This window comes from Euprymna scolopes, chromosome 22 (assembly GCF_053919585.1).
Source record: "Euprymna scolopes isolate OS-2025 chromosome 22, ASM5391958v1, whole genome shotgun sequence".
Lineage (NCBI taxonomy): Eukaryota > Metazoa > Mollusca > Cephalopoda > Sepiida > Sepiolidae > Euprymna > Euprymna scolopes.
Genome location: NC_136503.1, coordinates 103,600,889 through 103,625,569, shown reverse-complemented (window position 1 = coordinate 103,625,569; position 24,681 = coordinate 103,600,889). Strand labels below are relative to the sequence as shown.

At 30.1% G+C, this 24,681-nt stretch overlaps 1 protein-coding gene and 1 pseudogene across 14 annotated transcripts in view; both read left to right on the top strand.

The window, feature by feature from the left end:
- The window catches only part of LOC145243583 (PHD finger protein 20-like protein 1), a 200,070-nt gene extending 180,352 nt beyond the window's left edge, over positions 1 to 19,718 (top strand). For 12 of the 14 annotated variants that reach the window (XM_080106569.1, XM_080106571.1, XM_080106567.1 and 9 more), the window contains 4 exons: positions 3,051 to 3,406; positions 5,906 to 6,189; positions 9,161 to 9,356; positions 12,768 to 13,228. In XM_080106569.1, coding sequence (XP_079962695.1) covers positions 3,051 to 3,406; positions 5,906 to 6,189; positions 9,161 to 9,356; positions 12,768 to 12,889 — 958 coding nt within the window. In that variant the 3' untranslated portion in view covers positions 12,890 to 13,228. Of the gene's footprint in view, positions 1 to 3,050; positions 3,407 to 5,905; positions 6,190 to 9,160; positions 9,357 to 12,767; positions 13,229 to 19,586 lie in introns of those variants that run through there. The other 2 variants (XR_013862915.1, XR_013862914.1) reach the window with 2 other exon arrangements.
- Positions 19,719 to 20,046: 328 nt separating this feature from the next.
- LOC145244044 (5S ribosomal RNA) lies at positions 20,047 to 20,164 on the top strand (annotated as a pseudogene).
- Positions 20,165 to 24,681: the final 4,517 nt, after the last annotated feature.

Genomic DNA, 24,681 nt, shown 5'->3' with positions numbered 1-24,681 from the left:
AGTTGCAGATAAAAATTACCACCTTTTTAAAAGCCAGAAAAAAAAAAAAATTATAGATGAAAACAGCAATTATAATTGTCACATTATCGCTTTACGTAGTTTGAAACCAACATTTTAAATATTAAACATTTAATTTTTTATAAGTTTCTTGTAAACCCAAAACACACACTTCTTCACATTTATTCATAAATATTAACATTATGACATTTTTGATCGAAAATGAAAAGAAAGAAAAATTCAATTTCTCTGAGCAATGAAGTGTACGTGGTTATTTAAAAAAAAAAATAACATTTGGTGTCGTTAAGTGAAGGGAGAAGACAAGGTGAGAGAAGAAAGGAGATAGGAAAAAAATGACACCATATTTTATTTTTTATTTTTATTTTTTTTTAAGTGAGAGAGAGCAATCCTCCTCCCCTTCTGTTTGTGAACATTTATGCGTCATCTGTATGTCTTTCTAGCTTCCTAAGATAAAGAATAGTTTTCATAATTTATCCTTTTTATTTTTCATTAAACTACTTTAATTACTGTTAATATTGATGAAACTATTGTAAATATATAGGAAAAATAACGCAATAAAATTACAAATGTTTAACACCAAAAATTTATTTATTATAGACGATTTTTAGAAATTAGTTATGTAAAATAGACAGATATATGAATAGTTATAAGTCAATAGCAGATATTTGGTGTCATTATATATGACAAAATGTCTATATTCCAAATTCCCAGATGTTGTTTAAGGTACTGTCAGAAATTGAACATTTTAACTGAAAGAAATAAACGGTAAGATGAACAACATCTTGGAATTTGGAATATAGACTTTTTGTCATTTCTTTGTATATGCTATGTAGTTATTTTACATACATCGAACTTTATAAACAAGGTTGAAATCTAATTGAATAAACATATTTTCCCCCATAACCAATATATATATATATATATATATCCTGGTCACAAATGATTTGGTTGGAGATATGCACAGCATCAAAGCTGTCTTACATGGACTTCAGCAACGGATTAAAATAAACTTGTAAGTTGCAAACAAAATTGCCTTTTAAAAGCCAGAAAAAACAAACAGAATTGATATGCTATAAAGCAAAAAAAAAAAAAACAATGAAAGAAATAAAAGCCAGTAAAACTTTTTTATAAATTACTACATTTTAAATAATAAACATCTCATAAGTTTGTTGCAAACACATTAGAAGATTTTTTTTCCCCAGCTGTGCATCCATGCATTCTTATCATGAACATTTATATAATTTTTACCATTTTTTAATTTAATTATTCTTCTCTGTCTTTTATTTTTTCAAGATTATATAATTATGTTACACAGAAAGACGTTCCTTCAAACAAGGAAAATGTCAGAATCTTACATATAAAAATTGCGCGAAACATGTAATCTAAAAAAAGAAAACCTAGAGATATTTTTTTTCAATTATAATTTTTACAATTTACTTAATAATAATTAAAATAATTGTTACAATTTACGATCATTTGTTTTCATAAAAAGCAAAAATAAATTCATTCATTTTTTTAATTATTTTTTACTACTGAAAACCATAACTTTAGTAAAGATGCTTTTTGTTTAAACAAAATAATACATTTTCACTAAAATTCAAATAAAAATAATGTGTTCATCATATTCTGTGATCATTATTTTATAAATATTGAAAATTTCATTAAATAATGGGAGGAGTCAAAATGTACATTTTGGGCATCTGCTAGTCATTTTGCACATACCTAGCACTTTTAAAAACCCAATTAAAAAAAAAAAAAGAAGTAAATGTTTTTATTTTATTTAAAACTAGCAGGACCTGTTCACTGGCATTGCCCGGTAGAAGCTTTCTCCTGAGAGAGAAAAAGAGAGAGAGTTTGGGAAGAATATGTACAAAGAAAGATAGGAAGGGAGGGAGAGTGAGAGGAAATGCAAACTTATATCGTTAAATGTAAGAAAATGAACACAGCAATTTACTCAGAGGGCAAAAGTAGGTATCATTGCGACGCCATATTTGAATAGTACATTAGTATTTAAAAGCATGCGATACCGTTAATCCAGAATATAGGAATGGTCAGAGGTCAGCCAATCAGATTGAGTGGAATTAGTCTGGAGAGACTTTATTATTTTTGAATCAGAAAAGGCAAAGATTGTGTTATGTCTATAAATTTATGATCCAGTTATGAAGGGTGAAACCCCATATTTGCAGAATGTGCAGAATTCCTCCCGGTGATAACTGGGGTGTGGTAGGAAGACTTAATATTTAGAGGGAAAAATAGGAACTACTTCCTCTAAAGCTGATTGTGATGATTTTGCTTCTAGGCTGAAATGTAGGATTTTATTATAACAACTGAATGCGTCTAAAATGGCGTTATAAAGTTACATAAGATAGTGGCTAATAGTCCAGACATAATAAATTGGTATGTGACATCTGTTATTGCAAACCTACAATACTTTGGTCCAGAGGGGAATTTTTGCAATGCAATCAAAATATTATATGAGATTTTATAAGAAATGTTTATTTATTTGAATTTATATAATAGATTTTTGTTTATGAAAGTATAAAAATAGAATTATTGAAATCAAAATAATAAATAATTTATAGGCATGAGAAAAAAAAGCAAAGGAACTGATTTGTCTTGTCACAGCTTCTGGTAGCTCTATGTCGAAAATTAGAAAGTACGTTAGCCGACTATAACCACTAAAGGGAGGTAACTGTTTTTTTTATTTAAAGAGTTATGTTCCTTATACCAACTCATTTCTCAAAAAGTGTGTGTGTCCAGAGAGAGGAATGTGTTGGAGAAAAACGTAGGTGGAAAGGGAAAAACTATAGAGTGGTGGTTGGAGAGGGGGTTAGAAATGTTACACTGTATTTAAAGAACAAAAAAAAAAATTGTAATTATCCTTTCTATAAGGCTCGAATTAACAACTTTATTCAACATTAAATAACTCATAGGTGGTTGATATGCTGTAAATAAAATTAAAAAAAATGAATTGAAACTTTTTAATTTCTATCGAAAAGTTACCTTTTTTTTTTTTTTCTTTCTTTACACAGAAACAAGGACCAAGATGGCCTTAAGTTATGGACTAAGAACTGGTGTAACCTCTCTGAAACGATATTCTCACCGAAGCCGGAAGTGAAGGAGGAATTGCATAGTACGTTCTTGGCTGGTTTAGATGATGAACGTTGTTTCGTAGATCCAGTCACGGTGGATCCGCAAGTGCCAGATGAGATACTTGCTGACCAGCAAGCTGATGATCCCGTCCCGGATGCGGAGGAGGAGTCGGTTCAACAGCCTCCAAGCAATGGAATGAGTAGTGATACTCCTTCGGCAAACAATAATGGCACACAAACTACAGATAATATGGCACAGGCAGCAAATTCTTTGACACCAAACCAGAATAATTCAGGTAGTTTGATTTTAATGCTGCAAGCATGTTTTTTTTTTTTAATTTTGTTACATGCCAGGGCATTTTCGTTCGTGACCAGAAAAATGATCCTAGTTGGTCAATTATAAAAGATAAAAAAGCTCTCTAGAATTAACTAGCAGGGGCGCCCGGTCATAAATATAAATTATGCTTAAATATATTTTAATTCATGTAGATTTCGTATTTATTATTGCAGAGCCAATTTTCTTTAGAATATTATATATATATATATATATATATATATATATATATATATCCTCAAAACCTTTGGCCTTGGAGGGGAGACTAAAACTTGCTGCTATTGTTAGGGTTAGAGAGAGATAAATATACCACCTATTTTGGCAATTTTATAAGCTCCAAATCTCAGCAACTATTGATCAGAATTCAACAAATGAAGGCCTGTTGGAAAGGTAATTACATAAAATTTGTTGTGGACATTTGCACTTAACGTCGCACATTAAGGGGATCATCCATCATCCAGAGCCTACTTTTGGCAACTTTTTACAGCCATAAAATATTTCAATTATAGTCATTTGTTTTCCTGGTTTTGCATATGAATTACAAAATATCTGATATTTCCCTTAAACCTCTGGCCTTGGTGGAGGGGAGACTAAAACTTGCTGCTATGGTTTCAAATGATCTGAAATAACAGCAAGGGAGACTTGATTCCAAATATTTCTCATATGTTATATCTCCCTTCTTTTGAAAATAGGTTACAATCATGAATATCTCCAGCATCAAATAAGCCTTATACACTATGAAATTTACTTTATGTACGAAAACCAAAGAGGAGATATATAATATATAAGAAATATTTGGAATCAAGTCTCCCCTTGCTGTTATTTCTGATCATTTGAAACTATAGAAGTGTATTTAATTATTAATTTAAAATGCACTCTTTTAAAATAATCATTGTAATAGTCGTTTATCACCTAATTGTGGTCATTGTACTTAATTTTGTGACGTCAGCAGGTTACGTGACTTTAATGGAAGGGCCTTCTATTTATGTTGGCCACGATTTAATAAATATGCGTGTTTGCCATATACCAGGTGACCCCGGCCCCAACTCTAATTAGTCCCCATTTCTTAGTGTTTTGTCCGAATCAAATAAAACTTTGGTCATAACTAGTTTATTATATTTAAAACATCACATCAAAACACGAGGGTCTTTGACCTTTTTTTCTCCGTTCTACAGCATATGTTCGAGATGGCCTCCATTTAGCTTCTTTTTTTTTTTTTTTTGGGTCACCCTGTATATATTTCCCCAAAACTTCTGGCCTTGATGGAGGGGAGACTAAAATTTGCTGCTATGGTTTCAAATGATCTGAAATAACAGCACGGTAGACTTGATTCCAAATATTTATCGTATGTTATATCTCCCCTCTTTTAAAAATAGAGTACGATTATGAATATCTCCAGTATCAAATAATTCTTATACACTGTGAAATTTACTTTATGTCTAAAAACCAAATATGTGAAAATGACACGCAAGATGAGAACAGTAGCCGAAACAAAAAAAGAAAAAAAATTTACATTACCACCATCTGGTGCTGACCAGGCTTAATGTTGCTTAACTTCAGTGATTTAGCGAGAATTGGTGTGTAAACGTGATTTTGTTGTAGAAGATTATTTATGCGGAACTGATTATTCAAAAGGGCAACTGAACAAGTATTTGTTTACATTAGACTACATTTTATATAGAAAACTAGCCTGGGTGTGCGGCGATGCTTGGGTGTTTGGAGGTGTGTGCTGAGCAAACAAAATCAAAGTGGTAGTAGGCAGGCAGGCTTGAACCCGTACCGTGAAGGAGGAAAAGAACGTAAAAAAAAAAAAAAGTGACGTCTTTACTGTTGCACCCATCACCAAACAGGAAGTAACATAGGTTTAAATTAAGGCTAGTCAATCGAAAAGAAGACCATGGCTTTCGAAAATATTGGCAAAAAAGCTATCCCTCCCTGTAGAAAAGTGTCCAGTTGAGGGTGAAGGAATAAATGGTTTTAGCCAATTTTTTTATATTTGTCGTCTGAAGGGTCGAGCTTCAAAACAATAATGATCTGGTGAAAATCCGTCACCTCTGTCAAAAGTTTTAGGCAAACATACAAACATACAAACATACAAACATACATACGTTTAAACAGGTGAGATTTATATTATAGATTACTTTTTATGATTTTTATAGTAAATTATATCCATTATAAGGCTGATTTTGATCTCGATAGTATGAATTGAGTTGTCTCCCACTTATTTATTAAATAAACAATAAAATTATATTCATGGCTGATCAAGAAATAATGTCTTGCTTCATTATAAAATTTTATTTTCTTAGTCAAAAAAAAAACCCCCAAAAAACTAGTTGATAAATTTATATGATTTTTCAAATATGACATCTTTGTTCTATGACAGGTATGTGGATTAGTGTTAAATGTTTCATTTTGAAAAAAGTTCTAAATATTTTTGAATTTTTTTTTGCAATGTCACAAGGTGGACGACGTGCAAAGACGAATGGCTTGCCAAAAGAGAATGAGGTTTCCCCGCCTACAAATACTTCTGGATCAACTCCTGCAATGGCAAATGGCAATAATGAACAAAGTCCCTTGCCCAGCGATGAACAGCCTACGCACCCACCATCATCTCGCCGAAACCCTTCAGTTGATGGGGAAGGAGCTGACAGCAACGATGCCAATCAGTTGCAAAACAACGAGAATGTGGATGGATCCATTAAGAAGCCTGCGATGTTACTGACTGGAGACTCTGCAACAGACAAGGTAAGTGCAAAACTTTTGATACGTTTTAGAGGAATGACGTCATTTCCGGTATAATGACTTGGCAGGTTTTAACTGATACTAAAATTGATGGTTTGCTTTTCAAACATTGCAACTGTATTTAGTTTGTCTTATTGGTGAATATTTTCAATCATAAAATCTTTTCTTATCGTTTCTTGTGATACTTGGATATATTACTATTTAAGACATGATACTCAAGTAGGAATCATTTTTTTTTTTTTTTACTTGGAAATGAGTATTTTATTCTGTCCTATGCTGTAACCTCACTCATAACCAGTCTTTTAGTTAAAGTATACAACCATCGCCATTATAGAGAGCTGACATTATTTCCGGCGACATGAATCGGCATTTATTTATTGCGGACTATTATCCTCATCGTTCTTAGTTGTTGTTTCACGACGTTTCGGCCACCTATTCCTCTGGCCTTCGTCAGATGGTAACCACGACAGGATAGGAACTCCGGATCTCCTGACTGCATTCTCAACAATCACTGCTGTCCATAGTTGTTGTCGTCTCACCACGTTTTTGGCTAAGTAAGCTTCTGGCTGGCTTTGGGTAGAATTGAAACTGCTATCTTCAGACAATGCTCACCTGGAACCAACTGTTCCTCTGGTGAGAGTAAGTGGTGAGATGACAACAACTATGGATGGCAGTAATTGCTGAGAATGCAGTTAAGAGATTTGGAGTTCATATCCTGTCGTGGTTACCAGCTGCCAGAGGAATAGTTGGCCGAAACATCGTGAAACAACTAAGAAAAAATGAGGATAATAGTGCTCAATAAATAAATTAATAAATGATACGCATCTCAATAATGAATTCCAACTAAATCATATATATATGAATCAGCATTTTTTCAATTTATGTATAAAAATACATTAAATATGTATCAAATTACGTAGAAATAACATTGTTTTTTTTGTTTTTTTTCATAAAATTTAGACCCCCATTGCAAAAAACCGGCCAGTTGACCGACTTAGAATTATTCATTTTGGCCAATTTTTCGATATTTTTTTTCAAGAGTTTTCAATCATTTATTGTATCTTCTTTTTTCAAACATTGCAGTCTTCAACCTGTGATTGCAATGTCTTATACAGGGTGGCCCACTTAAAAGTAGCCCAGAAAATGTAGTAGAGGAGGAACATTCCCTTATTGTTTACATTACATTTAATGTTATAAATGATGCTGGAATGCTCCTTGTTGACATCTATGCATTTCTGGGCACGTTTAACAATGTTTGCATATACTGCCTGTAGATTTTATCTGGTGATTCCCCTAATAATGTTGGTAATGTTCTCCTTTAGTTGTTTTAAAGTCCCCAAAGATAAAAATCACATGATGACAAATCCGTGGAACATGGTGACCATAACCCTTTGCTTATTATTCTCTCTTCCGTAAACATATCATGAACTCGTGTCGGTGATCTGTGAGACATGTGGCATGTAGCATCATCTTGTTGGAAAAAAAATTGCATTTTGTCCTGTGGTGTCAGTTGGTCAATAAGAGAAAGATTAAATATATCGGGCTACTTTTAAGTGGGCTGCTTAATCTGAAAAAATTGGAGAAAAATTAGATAATGGGCTACTTTTAAGTGGGTCGCCCTCTACATTCATCCGTTGACAAACAGATGAACCAATTTTTTAGTAATTTGAATTATTTGGACTACTGTTCTCATCTTGAGTATTATTTTCACGTTTCGATTGATGTAACCTCCGACCTTCTTCAGGTGTATCCCGTTGAACTCTGGAATGTTTTTGTCAAAATTCAGAATCTGGATGGAATTTTGAACGGAACCCTTTACGGGAGTAGTATGCTCTTGTTCTGTCAGCCATGACTGGATAGAGGTCCTAAGTAATTCGCAATTGTATTTTTTCGTCGTCCACACTGAGAATTGAATCTTCTATCTTCAGAAGAATATCATTTTTGCGATTGATTTTTCCAAGTAATCTAACCACTGCGCCACGGGTCCTTGCCATCCAGTTACGGTTGATGAAACAAAAAGTAAAGAAAGGGTTCTGTTTGAAATTCCATCCAAATTTTTGAGTTTAACAGAAACATTCCAGAGTTCAGCAAGATATATCTGAAGAAGATCAGATGTTACGTTGACCGAAGAATTCAAATAACCAATCCTCATCTCAAAACTTCAGAAACATAATTTTCTGGGATTCCTGTCAATGACAAACAGTCAAACATTTCTTTGTGATGCCTGTTAATCGTGGAAAATTTGCAAGCAATAGAAATCCCCCACCTATTCCTCTGGCCTTCATCAGATGGTAACCGCGACAGGATAGGAACTCCGGATCTCCTAACTGCATTCTCAACAATTACTGCTGTCCATAGTTGTTGTTGTTTCACAACGTTTTTGCCCAAGTAAGCCTCTGGCTGGCTTTGGGTAGGATTGAAACTGCTATCTTCAGACAATTCTCAAAAGAAGATTTGCAAACTCCTCTCGTATTAAAAAACACAATTTAAAAAAAAATCTCTAAGATGTATGTACCAATGATGAAATAAAAATATCATATTCCAAAAATCATTTAAAATGATCAAGTAGTTTTATTTTCATAAAAAAAAAAATTTTTTTTTTAAGTTATTAGTAGAAATTTGTAGGCATTACAACAGAAATGGGAGGGAGAGGGAAAGAAAAGTGGAGGGAGGGATAGGGGGTGTGGGTTAGGGAGAGAGAAAGAAAAGGTGAGGAGGGAGAGAGAGGGGGCAGTGTTAAGGGGAGGGAAAGCAAGGTAGATTGGGAGGGACAGTTGAGAGAAAGAAGTTTAAAAAGGAAAGAAGTTACAGTTTTTACTCTTTCTTGTTTTGTTGACCCTGTTCCTGGACAACACCGAGTAACCATGCTAGTTATTATAGAGATGTCAAAGTTGAGAAAATTCTATGTTTAATAATGTGACAAATCCTAATCCAATGGGTCGTTTATTCTTCTTGTATGATTTTGCTGTTTCAGTTGATGGATTCTTCCCAAAGTGGACGCGAAAATGATGTAAAATCGGAAGATGGCGACGATGCGAAACCAGAGTGTGATGTAAAGGTTGAAGAGGTTGACCCACTCCAACAAAATCAGATGTACATGTTGCAGTGTGTGATGCAGACGCAACATGAAATTGACAGTCGGCTCAACAAAATTGTGGAACAAATAGACAGTAAGTAATCGCATATTTTGGAAAGTTATCTGAAACTTTGGTTCTTGTCCAGAATTCTCCCGATATTAAGAATCAAAAATTAAGAAAAATCTGTATAATGTGAAGTACTTGTGACAAAACAAAAATATCATATTCCAAAAATCATATAAATTGATGAAATATTTTTTTATAAAAAAAAAAAATTATTTTTAAGTGATTAATGGGAATTCATAGGCATTACAACAAATCTTGTAGGTTTTATTTATTGAGCCCCCCCCCCTTTTTTTAAAGATTGTTTTCAAAATGATAGACAAGACAGCTGCTTTTCTCATAAATTTGATTTTCTTTTAGTAAAAAATAAAACTATTGGATCAATTAACGTGATTTTTGGAATATGATATTTTCATTTTGTCATGGGTACGTACATCATGCATATTTTTTCTTTTTGTTTTTTAATATCGGGGCAGTTCTGCATAAGAACTGAAAACTTTACTTAAATTGTTGCCCTATCGAATGCTGCCAATTTGTGAAACTAAGTGCATTTAGCACCTAATTCATTTGTATAATAGACCAAGCCATACCTACTTGACGTTGCCTGGGATGCAGTGAAATCATTTTAGTTTTTAATTTTTATTTGTTTGCTTATTTTTATACTTATACAGAAAAAGAAATAAGATTTTTGTTGCAAGGGAGACAACTCTTATTAGAGTCCTCAAAAATCTGTGACATATCAGCTTTTATCGACCAAAAAGAAGCCGCTATAGTTGACAACTTTGCATACTTAGGAAGGTGGGTAAACCATGCATTGCTCTTTAGGATACTGAAGGTCTCAACAGCATTTAATCAGCTTTGCAAGATCTGAAAAAAAAAAAAAAAATTCAGATTTAAATTAATGGCAACGTCTTGTTAACACATATGAAGTGAAAGTTAGCATCTCCAAAACAATCAAGAGAAAAAAAATTAGAAGAGTTTGAGTCCAAATGCTTTAGAAAGATTCTAGGGATTAAATGGATCAATCGTACTACCAACCAAGAAGTCAGAGACCGCATTAACCAACAGGCAGTATTGTTAATAATCTGCAAATGATGTTTAGGCTGGTTTAGGCAAACCCTAAGATTGGCCCCGGAGAGAATTGCCAGCCAAATGCTCCAATAGATCCGTGTTGGTAAAACACAATTAAGACTTCTAAGACAGTAAACGACCAAGTTCTCTCCAATTCTCTCTCCTCTGATCTTGAGCACGTAGTACAATGGGGTAAAGAATGGCTGGTTACTTTTAATGCATCTAAAACCAAACTTCTCTCTTTACATCATCAACATTCTGATCCACATCTGACATCAATTGAAATGAATGGCTCTCGTCTTCAGGAGGCCTCAAGTTTTGACAAACTTCTTGGCTTGACCATTACTCCTGATCTTAAATGGAACACGTACATCAAATCTGTTGCCAAAGCCGCTGGAAAAATGGTGGGATCTTTCTATCGATCCGGTAGATATCTCACTGCTGATGCTATTCTCTATCTATATAAGAGCCAGGTACGTCCAAGGATGGAATACTGTTGCCACATCTGGGCAGGAGCTGCTAGAAAGGACTTGGCCTGCCTTGATAGAGTTCAAAATAGACTTCGTAGCCTCGTAGGAGATGTCCTTTTCTCTTCCTTACAACCTTTATCTCACAGAAGAGATGTTGCGAGTTTGTCTCTGATGTATCGTTATTTTCATGGAAAGTGTTCGAATGAGCTTCAATCTATGGTCCCCCCTCGCCAAACTTTCACAAGAAACACTCGTCTAGCTGTAAACACTATCAATAATTCCCCCACTCTTTATCTGTGCCTAAACCTAAACGTAGATTCCATGAACAAGGTTTTTTTCTTAGAACTGCACGCCTGTGGAATTGTCTTCCGTTTTCCTGCTTTCCGGCTGACTACAATATGGTTGTCTTCAAGTCTAACGTAAATAAGTTCTTGATGAGCCGTTCCATATAAGTTATCGAATTTACCAAATTTACATTACTAATGATTACTATAATGTCCAATTTCTACTGTACACTCTTTAACCCTTATCCTTGAGTGGCCTCTTGGCCTTGATAATGTGGTGATGCCTATGTAAAAAAAAAAAAAAGAGAAATTTGATTGCAAAGGGAGAAACAGGAGAGATGCTGTGAATCTGGTTTCAGATCAAAAACAATGCATGATGTTTAAAGTCTTGAGTAGAAAAAGAATAGAAAGACTAAAATTGAACTGGAAGCTGACAATCAAGAGAGATTTGATCGCAATGGGAAGAAACTCGAGGGGTGCTGTGGATCTGACTCCAGATTAAAAAACAATGGTATACTTTGACTGCCTTATGCGTCCCAGGGCGTGGGAGTTTCTAAGTCTAATGATGTGAGCTCTCAGTTTTTTTTTTGTTTTTTTTTTATCTAGAAAAAGCGGATGTTGTTTGATTGAAATCTGTTTTTAAAAAAAAACAGAAAAGTTTATCAAGTATCAAGTATGTATAGTTATTGTGAGGTTTGGAAGTAAAACCTAAGCCACGTGAATTGAGGGCATGCATTAGATTGAGGGAAATGATACGATCGATGTGTGATGCGAATCTTATAGATAGGCTAAGGGTTGATTAAATCCTCGTCAAATTCACCCAAACATGCAAGGTCCGTAAATCATAATGATTCTCTGCTCTCAAAGTTTTATAATTCTTACTACGCTTAGTTCTAATAACATCAGAAGAAGATTAAATCTTGATAGTGAAGGTGGATATGTCGGAAGAGAGTAGATGTAGAGAGCAGTGTTGGAACGATTAATTGGAATCGGAAAAAATCGGAACATTTGGGGGATATCGGAATTGGTTAAAAATTTGTGCCCTTTTTCCGATGCCAGAATTGTGCTTGTTATTGGATTTTTTTTTTTACATGGGCATAACCCCTTATCAAGGCCTAGAGACCACTCGAGGATAAGGGTTAAGAGTGCACAGTAGTCAATTAGGCAATATAGTAATCGTCAGTAATGGAAATTCTGTAAACTTGTTAACTTAAGTGAAACGACTCATCAAGAACTTGTTTAAAACCGTATCTTCCGTTGATAATAGTAATGATAAAATATTAAATATTTATTGATCTTAAACTACCAGTAAAACTACAATCGATGGATCATCACCCAACAAGTGCATTTTTACATTTAGGACGATGTATGCAAATTTTGCCTGTGTTTTTATAGTAATTGGGAAAAAATAATAAATTTATTAAATATTTAGCGATTAATAAAGAATCGAAATCGGAAATTTAGTACAGAATCGGTAATTGTATCGAAGTTGGGAATTTAGTAAAGTGTCGTTATTATTTTTTGTTATTTTTGTTATTATGACTATTATTGTTATTACTATAACTTATTTCCCTTTCTTGATTCTTTCTTTTATTTTTTCCATTCTCCCTGTGCAGTCCTGGAGGAACAGGAGAAGTTGAGCAGTCCGATCTCTGTGGGTTTACCTTTGCTGAAGAAGTCTCTCCGAAACATGATGCATGACCTTGGCAAGGTGCGCCGAATGGCTACTTACCACTGACAATCCAGTCACATGGAAATTGTCATCTTGGAGTATCTTGATACTTAAAACATCTCGACGCACTTTTTGGTAAGAATGAAAAATATTCACAAAAGAAATCGTGATGCTGGCACTTAAGAATTTATCCAAGCCATCTTGAAAGACAGATACTTTTATGGTTAGATGGGTTACAAAACTGACCCAATCGTCTGCAAAAGTGGAAGAGGACCACACAACGCCACGCCGACTTGTCTGCCACTTAAAACATCTTGTGGAGTATAAAAATAAATGTATTTGCGTAAAAAAAAAAAAGAGTAGGCAACTGTCGTATAACCACATGCTTCAAAGGCATGCAAAGAATAATTTGTTTTTCTTAATTTATTTCTGTATTATTTTTTAAACATTTCTTTAATGCCTAGTTTTTGTTGGAATGAAAAAAGAATTTGTTGTGGGGAGAACATCCAAAATGAGAATGATAGTCCAAATAATCGAAATCATCAATCCGTATCTCAAAAATTCCGAAACATATCAAACGTCTGATGTAGAAAAGGAAAACCAAAAAAGAAAAAAATGGATTTCATTGTAGTAAGATATTTATGTTCGACTTTCTCAAAGTCAAACTAGGTGCATTCACAGCTAAATTTTTCTCTGCAGAATTTTACAAAATATCAAATATTATATGGAAAGAATTCTTGGTTCTTGTCCAAAATTGCCCCTATATTAAAAAAATAAAATTTTTTTAAAAATCTCTGATGTACGTAGCCGTGATAGAATGAAAATATATTTAAAAAAAATCACATAAATTGATCAAGCAGTTTTATTTTTAACTAAGAAAACCAGAATTTATGACTAAGATAGAAGGAACTGTCTATTTTGAAAATAATCTCGAGTAACAAGGAAGATAACTCAACAATAATTAAAACATGTGAGATTCAAGTTGTAATGCCTACAAATTCCTATTAATTGCTTAAAATGACTTTTTTTTATAAAAGTAAAACTACTTATGATACTATTTTTTATTTTCACTAATGGACCATTGTATATCACTTATCAAGTCTGGAAACCACTTGAGGATAAGGATTAAAGAAGTAAAACTGAATTTCATTCAATGTCATTGGAAATAAGATTTACTTTACAAAATGATTGAAGTTTTTTTTTCTAGAATAATATTCTTGCAAGTTTCCCTATTTTTTAAAATTTATTTTTTTAATGTATTTTTTAATGTAAATTATTATTTAAGCTTACTATATTAAGAAATCCTATTTTCAGCCTGTTAACATGTTTATTAATTTTATATCTATATTGAATTCAACAAAATGTATTTTTTTATGGAGAGCGGTCACCATTTTTGTATATTCGATTTTTTTGTTATAAAACTACCTCATTTAAATAATTTTTTTCTAAATCATTTTTGGAAATTTCTTTTAACTAAAATTTCAATTCAATTAGTTCTTTAAATTTTCTTATGTTTTTCAGTTTTGTGATTTTTTTTTTTCGTTATTTTTTATTTGATATATATTTTTTTTTCATTAGCGCAAATGTGACTGATGAGGAATAATTTTTTTGGTGCAAGTCTATAAATGGTCCACAAGTAATTTTTTTTACTATAAAAATCTGAAAAAAATCTTTATAATGTCACTCCATGAAATGGTATATTCCAAAAATCACGTAAATCAATCAAGTAGTTTTTTTTTATTTAAGAAAATTCTTCATATCTTGGAAACTACTCGTTTGCTGGAATTTTAAACGTTATTTTCGTTTTCAACATCCTCAAAAACTTATAAATGTCTTAATTTTCCAAGTTTTTTTTTGTATAGTGTGGAAAGTCGATTGTCTGCCCCTTTCTGGTCTTATATTCCAAGCATTCCCAATAGGTGTCGCTAGCAGTGTATCATTCAAAAACAAGATGACGTGCAGTTTTTCTTCAATAAAATGTTTGATAATATTTGATTTTCTTAAATAATAAAAAAAAAACTACTTGATCGATTTACGTGATTTTTTGTGAATATGACATTTTCATGCAATGACAAGTACGTACATTATAAAGATTTTTTTCAGATTTTTATAGTAAAAAAGATTACTTGTGGACCATTTATAGACTTGCACCATTTTTTTTTTTTTTCAGAAAAACAATAGATGCTCTGCATTAACACTAATCACAAAATTTAAGAGGACAATATAAAAAATTCAAATTTCATCTCTCGTCTATTTTGTTAAAATTATAAATTAAAAACAAATTATTTTTGATTTTCCGTAAAGTTTAACAACAAAAAGTTTTCGCATTTTTAAAAACATTTTATCTTTATTAGAAAAAAAAAAAAATTCTTTGTTTTTGGTTGTCATTTTGCCAACATTAATTTTGTACCCTGTTTTTATGTTCGCAATATTCTCACCTCCACGTTCAAACACATACACCATAGCTGCGTGCTTTAAGGTGTTATCAGTGATAACTACATGGTTCACTAGAAAGTTTTGAGTTTTTCAACCCTAACCCCAACGATCAGTCACTGATTAAACTTTTTCTAGCGTACTTTGAGGCAGTGGACATTTATAATGTTATGGACTTACACAAATTCTCCTGGCTCGCTCCTGAAAATTGGCTTTGCTAACTGCTTAGCGAAACCAATTTTACATAAAATGGCTACCAATTTGTGGGCCCTGTCGGTGGGGCATTAGAATATGCCAACTGCCCCCCTGCAGAAGGTAAAAGTCCCTCAATGGGGGTCCTGGATATGACCTTAAACTATATGCAGTGGTGAGGCCCCAGCTTGTGGGCTTTGGGGAGTGTGGAGCCACCCTTTAATTACCATTGCTCCCAGGTCCACTCTGACCCGGAGTGGTAGTACCTGTTAGGGTTCCAACTATGGGTTAAATAGAAACCGACGTGAAAACAACAAATATATTCTATTAAAAAAATTTTTCTTCCGAATCTTTGGATTCGGCATGAAATAACCCGAAAAGGGTTGATATGCCGTAAAACAAAAACAACCAACCAACCAACCAACCAATTTGTGAAACAGGCGTAAACATTTATGGATTTGTCTTAAAAATTTGCTTCGATTGGTCAAGTAAAATATTATTATAAAAAGAAATAAAATAGACTTATGTTAGGAAAAATAACAACTGGAAACAAATTAAATGTAATGGAATATTTATTATAAAGTCGTTCTAAAAGAATTAAAAAAAAAATTGCTTTAAAAAAAGTTTTGTATAAAGAATTAATAGTACATAACTAACACGGACGATTTCCCTTCATTTTCTCTGAACTTGTTCTACTGTCGTAACTATGACGGATATCAACATTTAAAAAAAAAAAATTGGGGCACGGGCTGGAGTGGAGTAAAACACTGCGGAACTTATTAGATCTCTTAAGTCTCTTTTGGAGCCGATTCTGTCCAAAACGGAGAAACTATTGATTGGTGCACTAACCCAAATGTGTCAACAACAATACTCCATACATGGGCAAACGATGGCTATGTAGAGGTATAGTTTACTAACAAGTGTAAGAAGTTTTCTAGAGGAAACCCACCTTCTTTGCAGCAGACTTCTCTGTATTTCAGTTCATGTTAAGTCGAGGAATTTCAATGTTAGTGATATGGATGGGGGTGGTGGCATACCATAACTATTAATGCTTTGCAGAAGATTATGGCCAAAGACGAATATGTGCGTAGCATATGAAATGACAGAAAGTAGTGGATGAAATGATTTTACATCAACATTTTATTTACAATGAGGCAAAACGTAGAAATGATACAAAGTACATCTATCAGTCTTAGTTCGATATTACTTGAGTTTGTGTGCCACAACTATCACGGACAGAAGTAATATATTGGCATATTCATATAATCAAAGTCATCCTGTTTGTTGACGACGCCTGTCAGTCGTCGTCTCAACCTGTCCACATATCTCCATGCAGGAATTCCAATAACAGAGACAAAAAGGAGGAGGTAACTCTGCCTAAAACAGAAAAGGAGTTAGCTCCCCTTGATGTTTTATCGTCCTAACAGTTGGACTCTTGGAGAGGTTGCTATCAACAATGACAGCTGTTGGTAAGGTTTCTTATAATTATTAAAGCAAAGGAGCTTTGTTGTGTTAGCACTAAATCTCACCACCAATTTTGGGACCCATTCCATGCTGAAAATAGAGTGTGGTCTCATCAGCAAAGATACTCGGACACAATTACATCAGGGCAATCAATAATGAAAATCAATAATGAAAATCAAGAATAATATACATTCAAGAATCTACCCTCTTGAGCAGATCTGTATTAATATATTATCGCCATTCTTATCACACATGGTTATCTATATGACAGATAATAGATTCGAAAAGTGCGAGCTAAGCTCTCATTCTGCATATCTTTTTAAAAAAAAATTTTTTTTCATAGGCATCACCACTTATAAGACCAAGAGGCCACTCGAGGATGAGGGTTAAAGGGTGTACAGTAGAAATTGGACAATATAGTAATATATAGTTATGAATAGCAATTGTCTGATATGACGGATTTTGGCTGCATTGATCAAACCATATTGCTTTCTGGACGTCCCGAGCACGAGTGCCAGGCAGGCTCAATTTGCTACGGGTTCAGTTTCGCTAATATACAGAAAAGCCAAATCAACACGCGGGGACTAAGAAATACTGCGAAAATAGCGTGGAAAAGTCGCCCAAATAAAAGATACACACAACCCTGTTTGTAAATCGTAGATATTATAATCTACGTAGCATATAAAAGGTTCTAAGAAAGAGTAACCGCCCATAGGCATCAGCACTTATCAAGGCCAAGAGGCCACTCGAGGATAACGGTTAAAGAGTGTACAGTAGAAATTGGACAATATAGTAATCGTTAGTAATGGAGATTCGGTAAATTAACTTATATGGAACGGCTCATCAAAAACTTGTTTACGTTAGACTTGAAGACAACCATATTGTAGTCAGCTGGAAAGCAGAAAAACGGAATACAGTTCCATAGGCGTGCAGTTCTAAGAAAGAAGCTTTGTTCATGGAATCTACGTTTAGGTTTAGGCAGAGATAAAGAGTGGAGGGAAACTAGTGATAGATTTTTCTACTAGACGGGTGTTTCTTGCGAAAGTTTGGCGAGGGGGGACCATAGAATGGAGCTCAGCCAAGCACCTTCCATGAAAATAACGATAAAGCAAAACTCGCAACATCTCTTCTGCGAGAAAGAGGTTGCAGGGAAGAGAAAAGAACATCCCCCACAAGGCTACGAAGTCTATTTGGATTCTATCAAGGCAGGATAAGTTCTTTCTAGCAGCTCCTGCCCAGATGTGGCAACAGTACTCCATCCTTGGACGTATCTGGCTCTTATATAGATAGAGAATTGCGTCAGCAGTGAGATATCTACTGGATCGATAGAAGGATCCCACCATTTTTCCAGCGGCCTTGGCAATGGATTTAATGTATGTGTTCCATTTAAGGTCAGGAGTTAAAATAGGACTAATTCCCACCTAAAAAAAAAAAAAAAAAAAAATAACAAATGTGCCCCCCCCCCCCCCCCTAAAAAAAAAAAAAATTTAACATAGAATATCATTATATATTTGTTATCAGCAAATATACTCAGACACAATTACATCAGGGCAATCAGTAATGAAAATCAAAAATAATATATATCCCAGCATCGACCCTCTTGAGCAGATCTGTATTAATATATTATTTAAATTTACGAGCGTCACATCCTTATTCTAATTCATTTTATTAAAATGTTCCGCAAATTACAAAGTAAAAAAATTGGGGTACAGGGGATGGAGCTTTGTAGTTACTGCAGAATTTATTAGATTAAATGTACCACAAATTACAAAGTAATTTTTTTAACCCTTTATGACCTGAAATATACTGATGATTAAAAAAAATATTTATTGCTAATTTTAGTTTAAAGAGTAATGCTGCTGTGATTGTCTTCAAACTGGAAAAATTATGAAGTTCAATAGTTAAACTACCACTGAGAATTTTTGCATTTCATAAACTTGTGTTTGAAGAAAAGTGTGTTTATGACAACAAACAAAATCTTCCACTCTCTGAAACAGAGGGTGGCATACTGAATAATGAACAGTTGCAATCTGGAGAGTGTCTGGCGTCTACCCAGATACTGAACTAATACGTACAAGGTGTGTTTGAATTAATTCCCAATTTATTTAAGTCGTCATATTCATTTATTCATACTGAACGAATTAGTTCAACCAGGTCATAAAGGTTTTATATGAGAAGTAAATTTTTGGGTCATATGGGATATCAATTGTGAAAATAACAAAAAAAAAAAAAGAAGAACAGTAGCTTGAAGAAAATGGTTGATATACGCAAAATAAAACAATTGAAGAATAAATAATATAGATTGTGCAACTATGGCGGACATTCCATTAATATCAGATTGGAAGAGCAAACACTTTTTTTCAAAATGCAATTTTTTTTTTATCTTTGTCATAGATGTTGGGGAAAAATCTTCCAAATTCAGCCTCACTTTATTCTTGTTTTTTATTTATTTTTTTTATTCTTCTTTTTTTTTTTTTTTAATTTTTTATTTTATTTTTATTTTTTTTTTTTATTTCTATTTTTTATTTTTAATTTTTTTATTCATATTTTTTATTTTCATTTTTGTTTTATTTATTTTTATTTTTTTGTTTTTATTTTTATTTTATTTCATTTTTTTTTTTGTTTCTCTTGAACATGTGGAAGCCTCATGTCTAATGTGCTCCGTTTTTATCAGCAGGTAAAGATTTTGGCGGATGAACATTTGGTGCTTATTGTCTCAACAAAACTAATTTTTTACGGACGTAATTGCTTTTGTACAAAACCGAAAAGATTATGAAAATGGGCTTTGGTATTTCAAAAAAAAAACTTTGGTATCATCTACCTATTGCATTTTATTTAGTGTGAACCAAGTGAATATCATATATAATAATATATATGTTTATATATATATATATATATCTGTGTATATATATGTATGTGTGTAATGTTTTAGATAAACATTAACATTGTGTGTGTTTATATATATATATATATATATATATATATACATACACACACACACACACACACACAATGGCTCATTTATAAAATTGTATATATATATATGTATATATATGTAGTTCATTTATGTATGTGGCTCCTTTTGCATTAAAATACATTTTTGTGTATGTGTATATACTTTATATATTATTTATATATACGGCATAATCACGTTTGACACACCAGTTCCCGTCAGATCACCGAAGTTAAGCAACATTGAGCCTGGCCAAGACTAGATGGGTGACCATTTGGGACTCCCAGGAGCTGTATGTTCTCTCCGCTTATCTCGACATTGTTTCCAGTTGTCCTGGACTTCTCCTTGACACTGGACTCAAGCAGTGCCGATTCAGGAGAGGTGGAGTGGGGGATTGTGCAAACCTTGCCTCACAATTACACATGTAGCTGCCCATACAGGGATATCCTTTGTCTTTCGAGACTGAACGGGGGCATTGATGTATACTTTATATATATGATATGTAAATATCTGTACATTATTTGTTATAAATTCTTGCATCTTTGAAAATATCAAATAAAAGAAAAAAAAAAAAATCACATGCAAAAGTGAAATTATCACCAAAACTTTGTTTTTCTTTGTTTATATTTTCTTATTTTCTCTTTTTATAATGTGAAATCTGCCAACATGTTTTGAACTTCTCTTGACGTCTTTGGAAAGGTATGAATCAACTTTTTGACCCTTAAGTTGCGCAAGAATTAGTGGAAATAACCAATAAAGTAGTCAAGTCTATTAATTTACTAAAATAAATAGTGGAAAATAACCATAAAATAAATAATGAAAATAACCATAAAATAAATAATGAAAATAACCATAAAATAAATAATGAAAATAACCATAAAATAAATAATGGAAATAACCATAAAATAAATAATGGAAAATAACCATAAAATAAATAATGAAAATAACCATAAAATAAATAATGAAAATAACCATAAAATAAATAATGAAAATAACCATAAAATAAATAATGGAGAATAACCATAAAATAAATAATGGAGAATAACCATAAAATAAATAATGAAAATAACCATAAAATAAATAATGAAAATAACCATAAAATAAATAATGAAAATAACCATAAAATTAAAATGGAAAATAACCATAAAATAAATAATGGAAAATAACCATAAAATAAATAATGGAAAATAACCATAAAATAAATAATGAAAATAACCATAAAATAAATAATGAAAATAACCATAAAATTAAAATGGAAAATAACCATAAAATAAATAATGGAAATAACCATAAAATAAATAATGAAAATAACCATAAAATAAATAATGAAAATAACCATAAAATAAATAATGAAAATAACCATAAAATAAATAATGAAAATAACCATAAAATAAATAATGAAAATAACCATAAAATAAATAATGAAAATAACCATAAAATAAATAATGGAAATAGCCATAAAATAAATAATGGAATATAACCATAAAATAAATAATGGAAAATAACCATAAAATAAATAATGAAAATAACCATAAAATAAATAATGAAAATAACCATAAAATAAATAATGAAAATAACCATAAAATAAATAATGAAAATAACCATAAAATAAATAATGGAAATAACCATAAAATAAATAATGAAAATAACCATAAAATAAATAATTGAAATAGGAATTAAATAAATAATGGAAATAACCATAAAATAAATAATGAAAATAACCATAAAATAAATAATGAAAATAACCATAAAATAAATAATGAAAATAACCATAAAATAAATAATGAAAATAACCATAAAATAAATAATGAAAATAACCATAAAATAAATAATGAAAATAACGATAAAATAAATAATGGAAATAACCATAAAATAAATAATGAAAATAACCATAAAATAAATAAGGAAAATAACCATAAAATAAATAAGGAAAATAACCATAAAATAAATAAGGAAAATAACCATAAAATAAATAAGGAAAATAACCATAAAATAAATAAGGAAAATAACCATAAAATAAATAATTGAAATAGGCATTAAATAAATAATGAAAATAACCATAAAATAAATAATGAAAATAACCATAAAATAAATAAGGAAAATAACCATAAAATAAATAATGAAAATAACCATAAAATAAATAATGGAAAATAACCATAAAATAAATAATGAAAATAACCATAAAATAAATAATGGAAATAACCATAAAATAAATAATGAAAATAACCATAAAATGAATAATGAAAATAACCATAAAATAAATAATGAAAATAACCATAAAATAAATAATGAAAATAACCATAAAATAAATAATGAAAATAACCATAAAATAAATAATGAAAATAACCATAAAATAAATAATGGAAAATAACCATAAAATAAATAATGAAAATAACCATAAAATAAATAATGAAAATAACCATAAAATAAATAATGAAAATAACCATAAAATAAATAATGGAAAATAACCATAAAATAAATAATGGAAAATAACCATAAAATAAATAATGGAAAATAACCATAAAATAAATAATGAAAATAACCATAAAATAAATAATGAAAATAACCATAAAATAAATAATGAAAATAACCATAAAATAAATAATGGAAAATAACCATAAAATAAATAATGAAAATAACCATAAAATAAATAATGAAAATAACCATAAAATAAATAATGAAAATAACCATAAAATAAATAATGGAAAATAACCATAAAATAAATAATGGAAAATAACCATAAAATAAATAATGGAAAATAACCATAAAATAAATAATGGAAAATAACCATAAAATAAATAATGGAAAATAACCATAAAATAAATAATGGAAAATAACCATAAAATAAATAATGAAAATAACCATAAAATAAATAATGGAAATAACCATAAAATAAATAATGGAAATAACCATAAAATAATGAAAATAACCATAAAATCAATAATGGAAATAACCATAAAATAAATAATGGAAATAACCATAAAATAAATAATGGAAATAACCATAAAATGAATAATGAAAATAACCATAAAATAAATAATGAAAATAAGCATAAAATAAATAATTAAAATAACCATAAAATAAATAATGAAAATAACCATAAAATAATTAATGGAAATAGCCATAAAATAAATAATCAAAATAACCATAAAATAAATAATGAAAATAACCAAAAAATAAATAATAAAAATAACCATAAAATAAATAATGAAAATAACCATAAAATAAATAATGGAAATAACCATAAAATAAATAATGGAAATAACCATAAAATAAATAATGAAAATAACCATAAAATAAATAATGAAAATAACCATAAAATAAATAATTGAAATAGCCATAAAATAAATAATTGAAATAGCCATAAAATAAATAATGGAGAATAACCATAAAATAAATAATGGAAAATAACCATAAAATAAATAATGGAAAATAACCATAAAATAAATAATGGAAAATAACCATAAAATAAATAATGGAAAATAACCATAAAATAAATAATGGAAAATAACCATAAAATAAATAATGGAAAATAACCATAAAATAAATAATTGAAATAACCATGAAATAAATAATGAAAATAACCATAAAATAAATAATGAAAATAACCATAAAATAAATAATGAAAATAACCATAAAATAAATAATGAAAATAACCATAAAATAAATAATGGAAATAGCCATAAAATAAATAATGGAAAATAACCATAAAATAAATAATGGAAAATAACCATAAAATAAATAATGAAAATAAACATAAAATAAATAATGAAAATAACCATAAAATAAATAATGAAAATAACGATAAAATAAATAATGGAAATAACCATAAAATAAATAATGAAAATAACCATAAAATAAATAATTGAAATAGGCATTAAATAAATAATGGAAATAACCATAAAATAAATAATGAAAATAACCATAAAATAAATAATGAAAATAACCATAAAATAAATAATGAAAATAACCATAAAATAAATAATGAAAATAACCATAAAATAAATAATGAAAATAACGATAAAATAAATAATGAAAATAACCATAAAATAAATAATGAAAATAACCATAAAATAAATAATGAAAATAACCATAAAATAAATAATGAAAATAACCATAAAATAAATAATGAAAATAACCATAAAATAAATAAGGAAAATAACCATAAAATAAATAATGAAAATAACGATAAAATAAATAATGGAAATAACCATAAAATAAATAATGAAAATAACCATAAAATAAATAAGGAAAATAACCATAAAATAAATAATGAGAATAACCATAAAATAAATAATGAAAATAACCATAAAATAAATAATGAAAATAACCATAAAATAAATAAGGAAAATAACCATAAAATAAATAAGGAAAATAACCATAAAATAAATAAGGAAAATAACCATAAAATAAATAATTAGAATAGGCATTAAATAAATAATGAAAATAACCATAAAATAAATAATGAAAATAACCATAAAATAAATAATGAAAATAACCATAAAATAAATAATGAAAATAACGATAAAATAAATAACGGAAATAACCATAAAATAAATAATGAAAATAACCATAAAATAAATAATTGAAATAGGCATTAAATAAATAATGGAAATAACCATAAAATTAATAATGAAAATAACCATAAAATAAATAATGAAAATAACCATAAAATAAATAATGAAAATAACCATAAAATAAATAATGAAAATAACCATAAAATAAATAATGAAAATAACGATAAAATAAATAATGGAAATAACCATAAAATAAATAATGAAAATAACCATAAAATAAATAAGGAAAATAACCATAA